The 17,125-nt window shown below is 55.0% G+C and overlaps 1 protein-coding gene across 1 annotated transcript; it reads right to left on the bottom strand.

Annotated features, from left to right (window-relative positions):
• Positions 1–2,101: 2,101 nt before the first annotated feature.
• Positions 2,102–16,548, bottom strand: PBK (PDZ binding kinase). The gene is made up of 8 exons (XM_059843162.1): positions 16,205–16,548; positions 15,693–15,769; positions 14,557–14,647; positions 12,555–12,697; positions 8,613–8,782; positions 7,679–7,808; positions 5,192–5,368; positions 2,102–3,824 (listed from the first exon to the last, which is right to left on the bottom strand). Exons 2-8 carry the CDS (start codon positions 15,739–15,741, stop codon positions 3,604–3,606), a joined length of 981 nt encoding a protein of 326 aa, XP_059699145.1. The 5' UTR covers positions 15,742–15,769; positions 16,205–16,548; the 3' UTR covers positions 2,102–3,603.
• Positions 16,549–17,125: the final 577 nt, after the last annotated feature.

Raw genomic sequence — 17,125 nt, 5'->3', positions numbered from 1 at the left:
TTGGAATCCATTCCCTCCCTCCTTCCCTTGGGAACCCTTCCCTAAATCCCTCCCACATCCTTCATCCCCTTGGAATCTCTCCTTTCTTTGGGAATCTTTCTCTTCCCATGGGAATCCTTCCCTAAATCCCTTCCAGATCCTTCATTCCCTTGGGAATGTTTCCCTTGCTCGGGAATGCTGAGCTCCCTCGGGAATCCTTCATTCCTTCCCTTGGGAATCCTTCCCTGGATCCCTTCCCAATCTTCCCAAATCCTTCAGTCCCTTCGGAATCCTTCCCTTGGGAATCCCTCACTCCCTTCCATTCTTTGGGAATCTTTCCCTTCCCTTCCCTTGGGAATTCTTCCTCTTCTGGAATCTTTCCCTTCCCTTTCCATGGGAATCCTTCATTCCCTTGGAAATCCTTCCCAAATCCCTCTGGATCCTTCATTCCCTTGGGAATCCTTCCCAAATCCCTCTGGATCCTTCATTCCCTTGGGAATGTTTCCCTTCCCTTCCCTTGGGAATGCTTCCCCAGATCCATTCCGTAAATCCTTCACTCCCTTGGGAATTCCTCACTCCCTTCCTTCCTTTGGGAATCTTTTCCTTCCCTCCATTCCCAATCCCTCATTCCCTTGGGAATTCTCCTTTCCCTTGGGAATTCTCCTTCCTTTTGGGATCTCTCATTCCCTTGGGAATTTTCCTTTCCCTCTGGAATCCCTGATTCCCTTGGGGATCCCTGATTCCCTCGGGAATTCTCCTTCCCCTGGGAGCCCCTCCCCTCTCCCTCCCTGCCCAGCTGCTGCTGAACTCCGCTGGAAATCCTGGAATTCTCCAGGATCCCCCTCCACTCCTGCCTTTTCCCGGGGTGGTTTTTTGGGATTTCAGTTCATTGGGGGTCGGCCCTTCCTTCCTGGGAATTCTGGGAATTCTGCCCGAGGCTTTTCCCACCCGGAGCCTCCCAGGCAGGGAATTCCAGGGGACATCCCGAGGTTTCCTGAGGATGTTCCATCCATTCCTGCCAACATTCCCGAGGTTTTCTGATGCTGTTCCAATGTTTTCTGTCAGTATTCCAAGGTTTTCCTGATGACATTCCATAAATTTCTGAACATACTCCAAAGCTTTCTGTCATTTCATTCCTTTAATGGAAATATTCCAAGGTTTCATGGTGAGATTCCGTGATTTCATCAGGACATTCCAGGTTTTATGGGAACATTCCAAGGTTTTTGAGACTTTTCCAGGGGTTTTTGAGGTTATTCCAAGGATATTCCAAATTTTAATGGAAAAATTCCAAGGTTTTATGGGAATATTCCAGGGGGTTTTTGAGGATATTCCAATTTTTAATGGAAATATTCCAAGGTTTTATGAGGACATTCAAAGGGTTTATGGGAAAATTCCAGGTTTTATGGGAATATTCCAGGATTTTTTTTTTTTTTTTTGATATTCCAAGGTTTTATGGGAATGATCTGGAGTTTTTTGGGGGGAATATTCCAAGGATTTATGGAAATACTCCAAGGTTTTATGGAAATATTGGAGGGTTTTTTTGGGAATACTCCAGGTTTTTGGGGGATATTCCAAGGTTTTATGAGGATATTCCAGGTTTTATGGGAATATTCTGGGGGTTTATGGTATTCCATTGTTTTGTGACAAATATTCCAAGGTTTTATGGAAATATTCCAGGGGTTTTATGGGAACATTCCAAGGTTTTATGGGAACATTCCAAGGTTTTTGAGACTTTTCCAGGGGTTTTTGAGGATATTCCAAGGATATTCCAATTTTTAATGGAAATATTCCAAGGTTTTATGGGAATAGTCCGTGTTTTATGGGAATATTCCAGGGTTGTTTTTTTTTTTTTTTATATTCCAAGGTTTCATGTGAATATTCCAGGTTTTTTAAGGATATTCCAAGGTTTTATGGGAATAATCTGGAGTTTTTTTGGGGGATGTTCATGATTTTATGAGGATATTCCAAGGATTTATGGGAACATTCCAAGGTTTTATGGGAATATTTGGGGGTTTTAAGGAACATTCCAGGTTTTTTTGGGAATTTTCCCCCCTCAGAGCACCCGAATCCCATCCCGGCTCCCACCCCTCTGGAAAAGCCAAATTCCAAGGAAAAGCCCAGAGAGAGGAACACATGGATTTATTGGGAACGTTCCCGAGGGAAAATCCAAGGGGAAAATTCGGGAAATTCCAGCCCAAAAAAAGAGGGAAAATCCAAACGAGAAAGGAGGGAAATCTGAGCCCCAAAAAAAAGGGAAAAATCTGGGAAAAAAACTTGGGAAAATCCAACCTCCAACAAGGGAGAATCCAGCCTGGAACCTTGGGAAATTCCAGCCCGAAAAAGAGGGAAAATCCAACTGGAAAAGGAGGGAAAAGCTGACCTAAAAGAGGGAAACTCCAGGAAAAAAGGGAAATCCGGGAATGTCGGGAATAACCTCCTGCTGGGAATCTGGGAATGTCACGCTCTGGAAATGTGGGAGGAGTGTCAGGGCTCTGGAAATCTGGGAATGTCAGGGCTCTGGAATTCTGGGAATGCTGCAGCTCTGGGAATGTGAAACTCTGGAATGCCAGGCTCCAGAATCACGTCCCACTGGAATTCCAGGAGGGCCAAGATTCTGGAATGTCGGGAATGCCAGTTTTGAAATCCTGGGAATGCTGTGCTCCATAATCCCGTGAATTCCAGCTCCATTATCCTGGGAATCCTGGCTCCATGATGCCGGCATTCCCACTCTGTTATCCTGGGCTCTCAGGGCTCCGTTATCCCAGAATTCCCACTGTGTAATCCCGCCATTCCCTGTGTGTTCTCCCGCCATTCCCAGTGTGTTATCCCACCATTCCCAGTGCATTATCCTGGCATTCCCTGTGCATTATCCTGGCATTCCTGCTGTGCGTTATCCCCCCATTCCCTGTGTGGTGTTGTCCCTCCATTCCTAGTGCGTTATCCCGGCATTCCCTGTGTGTTATCCTGGCATTCCCAGTGCGTTATCCCGGTATTCCCGGTGCGTTATCCTGGCATTCCCTGTGCGTTATCCCGCCGTTCCTGCTGTGCTATCCCAGCATTCCCGGTGTGTTATCCCTCCATTCACGGTGCTGTGTTATCCCGGCGTTCCCGGTGTGTTATCCCAGCATTCCCTGTGCTGTGTTATCCCTCCGTTCCCGGTGCTGCGTTATCCCAGCATTCCCGGTGTGGTGTTATCCTGCCGTTCCAGGTGCGTTATCCCAGCATTCCTAGTACGTTATCCCACCGTTTCTGGTGCTGTGTTATCCCGCCTTTCCCTGCGCTGTGTTATCCCTCCATTCCCGGTGCGTTATCCCTCCATTCCCTGTGCGTTATCCCTCCATTCCCGGTGCTGTGTTATCCCGGCATTCCCTGTGCTGTGTTATCCCTCCATTCCCGTTGGGTTATCCCTCCATTCCCGGTGCGTTATCCCCCCATTCCCTGTGCATTATCCCTCCATTCCCGGTGCATTATCCCTCCATTCCTGGTGCTGTGTTATCCCGGCGTTCCCAATGCATTATCCCTCCATTCCCGATGGGTTATCCCTCCATTCCCGATGGGTTATCCCTCCATTCCCGGTGCATTATCCCTCCATTCCCGGTGGGTTATCCCTCCATTCCCGGTGCGTTATCCCGGCGTTCCCGCCCCGTCCCCCTCCAGCGCGCGCACGATGCGCGCCGCCGGGGGGCGCTGCCGGGGCTCGCGGGCGGTGCATGCGCAGAAGAGCTCCCGCACCGGGGCCTGCGCCGGATCCAGCGCCGCCTCCGGGGGCAGCGGCGGCCGCGAGCCCAGCGCCGCCAGGTACGCGCGCTCGTCCCAGGAGTCCTCCGAGCCGCTGGAATCCTCCTCTGGAATGCCGGGACGGAGGGAAGGAAGGAGGGAGCGGGTCACGGGAATCCCGGCCCCGAGCCCAGCCCGGCGCTCCCTGCTCTTCCCAGGGATCTGCTGGGAATTCCAGCCCAGTCTCTCCACACCCTCCCTCCCAGCCGGGAATTCCTTCCCAAGATCCCAGAACTCCAAGATCCCAAAATCCCAACCCTCTGGAATGCCGGGTGCAGCCATTGGCAGTGGATCCTGGGAATCCTGCCCCAGTCTCAGCCCGGCGCTCCCTGCTCTTCCCACGGATCTGCTGGGAATTCCCAGCCCAGTCTCTCCTCACCCTCCCAGCCGGGAATTCCATCCCAAGATCCCCAAACCCCAAAATCCCACAACCCTAAGATCACAAAACCCCAAGATCCCAAAATCCTGACCCTCTGGAATGGTGGCCAGGCGTGGCTGTGGGGAGGAGATCCCGGGAATCCCGGCCCCAATCCCAGCCCAGCGCTCCCTGCTCTTCCCAGGGGGATCCCAGCCTTTCCTTGGACACTCATTCTTTTTCTGGGAATTCCAGCCCAGCCCCTTCTCACCCTCCCAGCCAGGAATTCCTTCCCAAAATTCCAAAATCCTGAAATCCCGAAACCCCGAGATCCCAAATTCCCAACCCTCTGGAATGGCAGGAGAGTGTGGCCATTGGGAGCGGATCCTGGGAATTCTGCCATGATCCCATCCTGGCACTTCCTGATGCTCCCAGGGATCCTCTGGGAATTCCAGGCGAGGCCCTCCTCACCTTCCCAGCTGGGAATTCCTTCCTAAATCCCGACCCTCTGGCTGTGGTGGGAGCCGTTCCCTGTGCTGCCATTCCAGGCCCTTTTCCCAAATCCCTCTCCAGCTCTCCTGGGTTGGATCCAGCCCCATCCCAACTCCTCCCTGAGAAGGAATTTCGGGATCCAGGGGCTTCCCTGGGAATTGGGGACTCCAGGCAGGGTCTCCCTTCCCTTTTCTATCCCAGAATTCCATAAAAAAATCCCTCGGGATGGATCCTGAGTGTCCTTGATCCCAGAATCCCGGGATGGTTTGGGATGGGATCCACGGACCTTCAATCCCATCCCAGGGACACTTCCCACCATCCCAGGGTGATCCAAACCCACCCTTGGACACTGCCAGGGATCCAGGGATTCTCTGGGAATCCCAGCCCAGCCAGGAATCCCTTCCCAAGCTCCCACCATCCCAAGCTCCCCTTTCCCACTGGAAGCCATTCCCTGGCTCCCTCCAGCTCTTTCCCAAATCCCAGCTCTCCTTTCCCACCCCAGCATTCCCTGCATCCCTTCCCCGCGCCCATTCCCTGTCTGCAGCTCCCCTAACTGGCGGAATTCCCGCGATTCCCGGTGTTCCGTACCGTCGGAGCCGCCCTGGGGCGGCAGGGGCAGGTGGGGCACGCTCAGGGCCAGCATCTCCCAGAGCGTGAGGCCGAAGGCGAAGACGTCGGCGCGGTCCGAGATGGCCCCGCCCGGCCGCAGCGCCTCGGGCGGGCTCCAGGGCTCCGTGCCCACGTAGGGGACCGACGGGTCCCGCACTGCCGGCACCGGAATGGGAACGGGAATGGCATTGGTGGGATAGCGGGATAGTGGGATAATGGGATAGCGGGGTCGCGCACTGCCAGGACGGGAATGGGGTCGGGAACGGCATCGGTGGGATAGCGGGATAATGGGATATCGGGGTCGCGCACTGCCTGAATGGGATCGGAGTGGGAATGGGATCGGTGGGATAGCAGGATCACTCACTGCTGGAACGGGAATGGGGTCGGAGCGGGAACGGCATCGGTGGGATAGGGGGATATGGGATGGGATAATGGGATAGCGGGATAATGTGACAGCGGGATATGGGATAGCGGGGTCGCGCACTGCCAGGATGGGAATGGGGTCGGGAACGGCATCGGTGGGATAATGGGATAGCGGGATAATGGGATAGGGGGGTCGCTCACTGCTGGGACGGGAATGGGGTCGGAGTGGGAACGGTGGGATAGCGGGATAATGGGATAGTGGGATATGGGATAATGGGATAGGGGGGTCGCTCACTGCCGGAATGGGAATTGGATTGGAGCGGGAACGGCATCAGTGGGATAGTGGGATAATGGGATAGCGGGAATGGGATCGGGAGTGGGATATCGGGGTCGCTCACTGCCGGGACAGGGTCGGAGTGGGAATGGGATCAGTGGGATAGTGGGATAGCGGGAATGGGATATTGGGGTTGCTCACCGCCAGAATGGGAGAGTGGGAATGGGATCGGGAATGGGATCAGTGGGATAACGGGATAGCGGGAATGGGATATTGGGGTTGCTCACTGCCAGAATGGGAGAGCGGGAACGGGATCGGCAATGGGATCAGTGGGATAGCGGGATAGCGGGGTTGCTCACTGCAGGAATAGGATAGCAGGAATGGGATCAGTGGGTTAGCAGGATAGCGGGAATGGGATCAGTGGGATAGCGGGATAGCAGGAATGGGATCAGGAATGGGATCATTGGGATAATGGGATAGCGGGAATGGGATATCGGGGTCACTCACTGCCGGAAAGGGAGAGCGGGAACGGGATCAGTGGGATAACGGGATTGCGGGAATGGGATCGATGGGATAATGGGATAGCAGGAATGGGATAGCGGGAATGGGATTGGGGTCGCCCTTGCTCAATGCGGAGGGATAACGGGAGCAGATCGGGAATGGGATCAGGAATGGGATCGGGAATTGGATCGGGGTTGCTCACTGCGGAGGGATAACAGGAGCAAATCGGGAATGGGATTGGGATAGTGGAATCACGAGTGAGCATGGGAATGGGATCGGGAATGGGATCGCTTAGTGCAGTGGGATCAGGGGATATTGGGAACAGGATTGGGAATGGGAATGGATTGGGAATGGGATCACTCACTGCAGTGGGATAACAGGATATTGGGAACAGGACTGGGAATGGGATCACTCACTGCAGTGGGAGCAACAGGATCAGATCGGGAATGGGATTGGGAATGGATCGGGAATGGGATCGCTCACTGCAGTGGGAGCAGAGGGAGCAAACAGGGAATAGGATTGGGATATTGGGATCAGCAATGGGATCAGGATTGGGGTCGCCCGCTGCAGTGGGAGCAACAGGATCAGATCGGGAATGGGATCGTTCACTGCAGCAGGATAATGGGATCAGAGGGATCAAAGGGATCAGGATTGGGAATGGGATCCCTCACTGCAAGGGGATCAATGGGATATTGGGAATGGGATCGCTCACTGTAATCCTTGGGAATGGGATCCGTGGGAATAGGATGAGATCCATGGGGATGGGACTCCTACATTCCCGGGAACCCCACATTCCTGGGAATCCCATCCCAATGGGAATGGAGATGGGACCCACTGGAATGGGATCCGTGGGAGTAGGAATGGGATCCATGGGATGGGCATCTCACATTCCTGGAAATCCCAGATTTCTGGAAATCCAGTTTTTCTGGGAATCTCACATTTCCAGGACCCCCACATTCCTGGAATGGGATCGGTGACAATGGGAGTGGGATCCATGGGAATGGGAATGGGATCCATAGGAATGGCATCGGTGACAGTGGGAATGGCATCGATGACAGTGGGAATGGGATCCATGGGAATGGGAGTGGGATCCATGGGAATGGGATCGCTCACTGCAACAGGATCAAAGGATATCGGGAATGGGATCAGGAATTGGAATGGATTGGGAAGGGGATCGCTCACTACAACGGGATCGGGAATGGGATTGCTCACTGCAATGGGATCACGGGATCAAAGGGATTTTGGGAATGGGATCCACGGGGTGGGAGTCCCACATTCCATCCCCGCGGCCGGGGACCCCCCATTCCCGGGAATTCCCGGGGTCCCACCTGTCAGGTTCTCATCCAGGGGCAGGGAGACGCCGACGTCGCAGATCTTCACGGCCTCGAAGGCGCCGCGGACGACGACGTTGGGGGATTTGATGTCGCCGTGCAGCAGCCGCTGCTCCGTGTGCAGGTACTGCGGGGGAATCCCGGGAATGCCGGGAATGCCGTCGGATCGGGGAACCGAGGGGAAATCCCAGATCCAGCCTGGAAACCTCCAGGCGTGGCTCGGGATCCGTGGATGGGGGGGGGATCTCATGGATCGGCCCAATCCCGCGGCCGCTCCTTGGGCACTGCCAGGGATTCTCTGGGAATTCCAGCCCAGCCGGGAATTCCTTCCCAAAATCCCCAAGATCCCCAAATCCCGACCCTCTGGCCATGGTGGGAGCTGTTCCCTGTGCTGCCATTCCAGGCCCTTTTCCCAAATCACTCTCCAGCTCTCCTGGATTGGATCCAGCCCCATCAAGGTTCCTCTCCCAGAAGGAATTTTGGGATCCAGGGGCTTCCCTGGGAATTGGGGACTCCAGGCAGGGTCTCCCTTCCCTTTTCCATCCCCGAATCCCATAAAAGTCCCTCAGGATGGATCCTGAGTGTCCTTAATCCCAGAATCCCGGGATGGTTTGGGATGGGATCCATGGACCTTCAATCCCATCCCAGGGACACTTCCCATGATCCCAGCGTGATCCAACCTTTCCTTGGACACTCTCAGGGATCCTCTGGGAATTCCAGCCCAGCCAGGAATTCCTTCCCAAGCTCCCACCCATCTCCATCCCTATCCCAACACCCCCAGCATCCAGAAAGCCCCCTTGGCTCCCATTTATCCCAGAATCCCGGGATTTTCCCAGAACCCCAGGGCTTTCCCAAAATCCCAGGGTGTTGTTTTTTTTTTTCCCCGGGATGCCAGGAATTTCCCTGGAATTCCCCGGGATGTTCCCGGTACCTGGAGGCCCCTGGCCATGCTGAGGGCCACGTGCAGGATGGTGGCGGCCGGGAACATTCCCAGGCCCTGCTCCCGGCGCTCCTCGATGAGGTCATTCAGGGATTTCTCCCCCCCGAATTCCATGGCCAGGCAAAGGCTCCCGTCCGGAGCCTCCGTCAGCGCCCGGTACCCTGGGAATGGGAAAGGGAGCCGTGGGAATGGGATCTGTGGGAATGGGAGCCACGGGAGCTGTGGAAATGGGAATGGGAGCCACAGGATCCGTGGCAATGGGAGCCGTGGGAATGGGAATGGGAGACATGGGATCTGTGGGAATCGGAATGGGAACCATGGGATCTGTGGGAATGGGAATGGGATCCATGGGATCCATGGGAATGGGAGCCCTGGGATCTGTGGGAATGGGAGTCGTGGGATCCGTGGGAATGGGAGCCATGGGAATGGGATCCATGGGATCTGTGGGAATGGGAGCCATGGGATACGTGGGAATAGCAATGGGAGCCGTGGGAATGGGAATGGGATTTGTGGGAATGGGATCCATGGGAATGGGAGCCATGGGAGCCGTGGGATCCATGGGAATGGGAGCCATGGGATCTGTGGGAATGGGAATGACAATGGGATGGGATCCGTGGGAATGGGAACCGTGGGATCTGTGGGAATGGGAACCATGGGATACGTGGGAATAGCAATGGGAGCCGTGGGAATGGGAATGGGATTTGTGGGAATGGGATCCATGGGAATGGGAGCCATGGGAGCCATGGGATCTGTGGGAATGGGAATGACAATGGGGTGGGATCCGTGGGAATGGGAACCGTGGGATCCGTGGGAATGGGATTTGTGGGAATGGAAGCTATGGGAATGGGATCCGTGGGATCTATGGGAATGGGATCTGTGGGAATGGGAATGGGAGCTGTGGGAATGAGATCCATGGGAATGGGATCTGTGGAAATGGGAATGGGGATGGCAATGGGATGGGATCCATGGGAATGGGATCCATGGGAATGGGAATGGGGATGGCAATGGGATCCATGGGAATGGGATCCATGGGAATGGGGATGGGATCCATGGGAATGGATAGAAGCCACAATCAAGGAATGTTCCCGAGGGGATTCATGGATTTCAATCCCATCCCAACCCAACCCTGAGCCCTCCAACGATCCCAGGGAGCTCCAAATCCATCCTTGGACACTCCCAGGGATCTGGGAGCAGCCCCGGCTTCCCTGGGAATTCCAGAGGCACTGGGAGGTCTGGAATTCCCTGATCCCAAATCCCCCTCATCTCCCTCTGGAATTGGCTCCACCCCCTCCATTCCCGATGGATTCAACCCCATTCCCAATGGATCCACCCCCTCCATTCCCAATAGATCCAACCCCTCCATTCCCATGGATCCATCTCGATTCCCAATGGATCCAAACCCTCCATTCCCAACAAATCCAACCCCGCCATTCCCATGGATCCAGCTCGATTCCCATCAAATCCAACCCCATTCCCAACCAATCCAACCCCTCCATTCCCATGGATCCAACCCCATTCCCAGTGGATCCACCCCCTCCATTGCCAATGGATCCACCCCCTCCATTCCCATGGATCCACCCTTCTATTCCCAACAAATCCAACCACATTCCCACAGATCCATCCCCATTCCCATGGATCCATCCCCATTCCCAACAAATCCAATGCCTCCATTCCCATGGATCCAATCCCATTCCCATGGATCCACCTGTACATTCCCAAGAAATCCAACCCCTCCATTCCCATGGATCCAACCCCTCCATTCCCAGTGGATCCATCCCCATTCCCAACCAATCCAACCCCTCCATTCCCATTAATACATCTTCATTCCCATGGATCCAACGCCTCCATTCCCAATGGATCCAACCCCATTCCCATCAAATCCAACACCTCCATTCCCACGGATCCAACCCCATTCCCAGTGGATCCATCCGTCCATTCCCATAGATCCATCCCTCCATTCCCATGGATCCATCTCCATTCCCAATGGATCCAGGCCCTCCATTCCCATAGATCCATCCCCATTCCCATGGATCCATCTGTACATTCCCAACAAATCCAACCCCTCCATTCCCATGGATCCATCCCCATTCCCATGGATCCATCCCCTCCATTCCCATGGATCCACCCCTCCATTCCCATCAAATCCTACCTCTCCATTCCCAACAAATCCAACCCCCCCATTCCCAGTGGATCCACCTGTACATTCCTAACAAATCCAACCCCTCCATTCCCAGTGGATCCACCTGTACATTCCCAAGAAATCCAACCCCTCCATTCCCATGGATCCATCCCCATTCCCATGGATCCAACCCCTCCATTCCCATGGATTCAACCCCATTCGCAACAAATCCAATGCCTCCATTCCCATGGATCCAATCCCATTCCCATGGATCCACCTGTACATTCCCAAGAAATCCAACCCCTCCATTCCCATGGATCCAACCCCTCCATTCCCAGTGGATCCATCCCCATTCCCAACCAATCCAATCCCTCCATTCCCATTAATACATCTTCATTCCCATGGATCCAACACCTCCATTCCCAATGGATCCAACCCCATTCCCATCAAATCCAACACCTCCATTCCCATGGACCCAACCCCATTCCCAGTGGATCCATCCGTCCGTTCCCATAGATCCATCCCTCCATTCCCATGGATCCATCTCCATTCCCAATGGATCCATCTGTACATTCCCAACAAATCCAACCCCTCCATTCCCATGGATCCATCCCCATTCCCATGGATCCATCCCCTCCATTCCCATGGATCCACCCCTCCATTCCCATCAAATCCTACCTCTCCATTCCAAACAAATCCAACCCCCCCATTCCCAGTGGATCCATCTGTACATTCCCAACAAATCCAACCCCTCCATTCCCATGGATCCATCCCCATTCCCATGGATCCATCCCCTCCATTCCCATGGATCCACCCCTCCATTCCCATCAAATCCTACCTCTCCATTCCCAACAAATCCAACCCCCCCATTCCCAGTGGATCCACCTGTACATTCCCAAGAAATCCAACCCCTCCATTCCCATGGATCCAACCCCTCCATTCCCAGTGGATCCATCCCCATTCCCAACCAATCCAACCCCTCCATTCCCATTAATACATCTTCATTCCCATGGATCCAACGCCTCCATTCCCAATGGATCCAACCCCATTCCCATCAAATCCAACCCCTCCATTCCCATGGATCCAACCCCATTCCCAGTGGATCCATCCGTCCATTCCCATAGATCCATCCCTCCATTCCCATGGACCCATCTCCATTCCCAATGGATCCAGGCCCTCCATTCCCATAGATCCATCCCCATTCCCATGGATCCATCTGTACATTCCCAACAAATCCAACCCCTCCGTTCCCATGGATCCATCCCCATTCCCATGGATCCATCCCCTCCATTCCCATGGATCCACCCCTCCATTCCCATCAAATCCTACCTCTCCATTCCCAACAAATCCAACCCCCCCATTCCCAGTGGATCCACCTGTACATTCCCAACAAATCCAACCCCTTCATTCCCATGGATCCATCCCCATTCCCATGGATCCAACCCCTCCATTCCCATGGATTCAAACCCATTCCCAACAAATCCAATGCCTCCATTCCCATGGATCCAATCCCATTCCCATGGATCCACCTGTACATTCCCAAGAAATCCAACCCCTCCATTCCCATGGATCCAACCCCTCCATTCCCAGTGGATCCATCCCCATTCCCAACCAATCCAACCCCTCCATTCCCATTAATACATCTTCATTCCCATGGATCCAACGCCTCCCAACAAATCCACCCCCTCCATTCCCTTCACATCCAACCCCTCCATTCCCATGGATCCAACCCCTCCATTCCCACGGATCCGCCCCCATTCCCACGGATCCACCCCCACCCCCCCCAGCCCCGCGGCATTCCCGGGAACGCGCACCGACGATGTTGGGGTGCCGCAGGTTCCGCAGGGTGCGCGCCTCCTCCCGCAGCCGCTGCTGGAAGAGGCGGCGCTGGCGCTGGGAGCAGCCGGCGTTGATCTTCTTCACGGCCCACGGAGAGCGCGGCAGCCCCCGCGGCGACCTGCCCCGGGAAAAACGCCGGAATGCCCACGGGATTCCCAGGGGAAAGAGGATCCGACCCCCCCCCGACGTGGGATGGGAGCGCTGCGAATCGCAACGGGGGATTCTCGGGAAAGGGAGTTTTTATCTGTCCCCATTCCCAGAGGGAGCTGGAGGAGGGAAGGAATGGAGCCCAAATCCTTGGAATTCCAGCTGGGAAAGGGTTATCCCAAACTAATGGAGCCCAAAGTACAGAATTCCCAGGAATGAAGCCCAAATCCCGGAATTCCAGCTGGGAAGGGGTTATCCTGAAATAACGGAGCCCAACATACTGGAATTCCAGCCAGGGAAAGTGTTATCCCAAAAGAATGGAGCCCAAAATCTTGGAATTCCCAGGAATGGAGTCCAAAACCCTGGAATTCCACCTGCGAAAGGGTTATCCCAAAATGATGGAGCCCAAATCCCAGAATTTCCAGGAATGAAGCCCAAATCTCTGGATTCCAGCTGGAAAAGCGTTATCCCAAAATAATGGAGCCCAAATCCCAGAATTTCCAGGAATGAAGCCCAAATCCTGGAATTCCAGCTGGGAAAGGGTTATCCCAAAATAACAGAGCCCAAAGTCCAGAATTCCCAGGAATGAAGCCCAAATCCCGGAATTCCAGCTGGGAAGGGGTTATCCTGAAATAATGGAGCCCAAAATTCTGGAATTCCAGCCAGGACAGGGTTATCCCAAAACAATGGAGCCCAAAATCTGGGAATTCCCAGGAATGGAGCCCAAAATCCTGGAATTCCAGCCAGGGAAAGGGTTATCCCAAAATGATGGAGCCCAAAATCCTGGAATTCCCAGGAATGGAGCCCAAAACCCAGAATTCCAGCTAGGAAGGGGTTATCCCAAAATGATGGAGCCGAAATTCTGGAATTCCAGACAGGAAAGGGTTATCCCAAAATAATGGAGCCCAAATCCTGGAATTCCCAGGAATGGAGCCCAAATCCCGGAATTCCAGATGGGAAAGGTTTATCCCAAAATACTGGAGCCCAAATCCCGGAATTCCAGCTGGGAAGGGGTTATGCTGAAATAATGGAGCCCAAAATCCTGGAATTCCAGACAGGACAGGGTTATCCCAAAATAATGGAGCCTAAACCCCAGAATTTGCAAGAATGGAGCCCAGATCCTAGGAATTCCAGTTGGGAAAGGGTTATCCCAAAAGAATGGAGCTCAAAATCTTGGAATTCCCAGGAATGGAGCCCAAAATCTTGGAATTCCAGCCAGGGAAAGGATTATCCCAAAATAATGGAGCCCAAATCCCGGATTCCAGCTGGGAAATGGTTATCCCAAAGTAATGGAGCTCAAATCCCAGAATTCCAGACAGGGAAAGGGTTATCCCAAAATGATGCAGCCCAAAATCCTGGAATTTCCAGGAATGGAGCCCAAATCTCTGGATTCCAGCTGGGAAAGGGTTATCCCGAAATCATGGAGCCCAAAATCCCAGAATTCCAGCCAGGACAGGGTAATCCCAGAATGATGGAGGCCAAAAACCTGGAATTCGCAGGAATGGAGTCCAAATCCCAGAATTCCAGCTGGGACAAAGTTATCCCAAAATAATGGAGCCCGAATCTGAGAATTCACAGGAATGGAGCCCAGATTCCTGGAATTCCAGCCTAGAAATGGTTATCCCAAAATAAGGGAGCCCAAAATCCTGGAATTCCCAGGAATGGAGTCCAAATCCCAGAACTCCAGCTGGGACAGAGTTATCCCACAACACCGCGCTCCTTCCCGGCTCCGCAAATCCCCAAATCCCTCCCTGGGCTCCGTATCCACAGGGAGGAAAACCGGGATGGGCTCCGGGATTTCCCGGGCCGGTTCCCGAGGCCATTCCCGACCTTTTCATCAGGTAGACGCTGACTCCGGTGCCGAATCCCAACTTCTGCATGAAGGGAGAGGCCGGGATGGTCACGGACACGGGGCTGGGCTCTGCGGGGGGAGAATTCCCGGTGATCCCGTGGGAAATCCACTGGGATCGGATCATCCCGACCCCTTTGGGACCATCCCCATCCCACTTTAGGACACATCCCGGGATCAAACATCCCGATCCCTTGGGGACCATCCCGACCCTTCTGGAACCATCCCGATCCCTCTGGGACCATCCCATCCCTTTGGGACCATCCTGGGATCAGACACCTCGATCCATTTGGGACCATCCCCATCCCTTTGGAAATATTCCCATCCCTTTGGAACCATTCTGGGATCAAACATCCCCATCCCACTTTAGGACACATCCCGGGATCAAACATCCCCATCCCTCTGGGACCATCCCCATCCCACTTTGGGAACATCCCAGGATCAGACACTTCAATCCCTCTGGGACCATCCCGATCCCTCTGGAACCATCCCCATCCCTCTGGGAACATCCTGACCCCTTTGGGAACATTCTGATCCATTTGGGACCATCCTGGGATCAGACACCTCGATCCACTTGGGACCATCCCAGGACCATCCCGATCCCTCTGGGATCATCCCGACCCCTCTGAGACCATCCCCATCCCACTTTGGGAAGATCCCGACCCCTCTGTGACCATCCCAGGACCATCCCGATCCCCTCCCGGGACCATCCCAGGACCATCCCGACCCCTCTGGGACCATCCCAGGACCATCCCGATCCCTCTGGGATCATCCTGACCCCTCTGGGACCATCCCCATCCCACTTTGGGAAGATCCCGACCCCTCTGGGACCATCCCAACCCCTCTGGGACCATCCCCATCCCACTTTGGGAAGATCCCGATCCCTCTGGGACCATCCCGATGCCCCCGGGATCATCCCAGGACCATCCCGATCCTTTTGGGACCATCCCAGGACCAGCCCAATCCCTCTGGGACCATCCCCATCCCACTTTGGGAAGATCCCGACCCCCCCCGGGACCATCCCAACCCCTCTGGGACCATCCCAGGACCATCCTGATCCCTCTGGGATCATCCCGACCCCCCGGGACCATCCCAGGACCATCCCGCTGTTCCTCACCTGCTTTGTCCCGGCGGGACGAGGGCGTCGGGGACTGGAAGGTGTCCATGGAGCCGATCCCAATCCCGATCCCGATCCTGCGGGGCACGAGGGGACGTGGAGGGACCCTAAGGGCACTGGGGGGCGGATTGGGAACTGGGGGGAATTTTTGGAATTGGGGAAATTTTGGGAATGGAGGGGGGCAGATTTGGGAGTTGCAGAAATCCTGGGTTGGGGGGGGGACTGGATTTGGGAATTGGTGGGGGGGGGGGGCGTCCCACGTTTGGGAATTTAGGGAGTTCCGTGATTTGGGAGGTCCCGGATCCGGGAATCGGGGGGATCCCCAAAATCCCGGACGCGGGAACTGGGATGGTCCCAGGCTGGGGGATCCCAGATTTAGGAATTGTGGAGCGGGGGAGGATCCCGGCCCAGGGATGGGGACCCAGGGTTGGGAATTGGGAATTGGGGAGATCCCAGGATTTTGGGGGGCGATCCCAGCTCCGGACGTTTCCAGGAGGAGCCGCCGGTCCCACCTCGGTCCGGGGTTCGCTGGCTGCGGCCGCCGATCCCCGGGAATCCCGGGATCCTTTTCCCGGTGCCGATCCCCCCGGTAGTTCCCGGATCCTTTTCCCGGTGCCGATCCCCCCGGGAATTCCCGGATCCTTTTCCGGCCGTTTTCGGCCGTTTTCGGGCGCCCCGTTCGAATTCCGCGCGCGCGCGCTCGCGACGGCTCCGCCCCTTCCCGGGGCGTGGCCAAACTCCAAATATGGAGCTGGGGGCGGGGATAGGGGCGTGGCCAGCGCCGCGCGGGCAAGCGCGGGGCGCGGTCAAAGCGAGGGGGCGTGACCGAGCGTTGGCGGGGTGACGTAAGCGGCGTGCGCAGTGTGTGGGCGTGGTCAGCGCGGAGTGGGCGTGGCTTGGGGCGGTGCCGAGGGCTTTTGGGGCGGCCCCAAAAGGAGCGGGGGGGGTTTGGGGCGCTCTGGGGGCTCTGTGGGGCGGGGAGGGATCAAGGAAGGGCTGGGGGATCTCCAGGAATTTGGGGGGGGGCGCTGTGGGGTCCGTGAGAACACATAAATGCCCTAAAACCCCATAAAAACTCATAAATGTCCACAAAAGCCCATAAAAACCCATAAATGTCCACAAAACCCCACAAAACGCCCTAAAACCCCATAAAAACCCCATAAATGCCCTAAAGCCCCATAAAAACCCATAAGTGTCCACAAAACCCCACAAAACGCCCTAAAACCCCATAAATGCCCTAAAGCCCCATAAAAACCCATAAATATCCATAAAACCCCTAAAACCCCATAAAACCCCCTAAACCCCCATAAAAAATCCCATAAATGCCCCAAGCCCCCATAAAACCCCATCAATGCCCCAAGCCCCCATAAAAACCCATAAATCCCCCTCAACCCCCACAAAACCCCAAAAATGCCCCATAATACCCCATGAGC

Source organism: Haemorhous mexicanus, chromosome 3 (assembly GCF_027477595.1).
Source record: "Haemorhous mexicanus isolate bHaeMex1 chromosome 3, bHaeMex1.pri, whole genome shotgun sequence".
NCBI lineage: Eukaryota > Metazoa > Chordata > Aves > Passeriformes > Fringillidae > Haemorhous > Haemorhous mexicanus.
The sequence above is the reverse complement of the archived record's forward strand: the minus strand, read 5'-3'. Positions and strand labels throughout refer to the sequence as shown.

Coding starts and splice junctions, on each gene's coding strand:
- PBK (XM_059843162.1), bottom strand. CDS start 15,741: ATGGACACCTTCCAGTCCCCGACGCCCTCGTCCCGCCGGGACAAAGCA. Junction 14,648..15,692: donor GTCCCGCCGGGACAAAGCAG/GTGAGGAACAGC, acceptor CTCCCCCCGCAG/AGCCCAGCCCCGTGTCCGTG. Junction 8,783..12,554: donor GCGGCACCCCAACATCGTCG/GTGCGCGTTCCC, acceptor TCCCATTCCCAG/GGTACCGGGCGCTGACGGAG.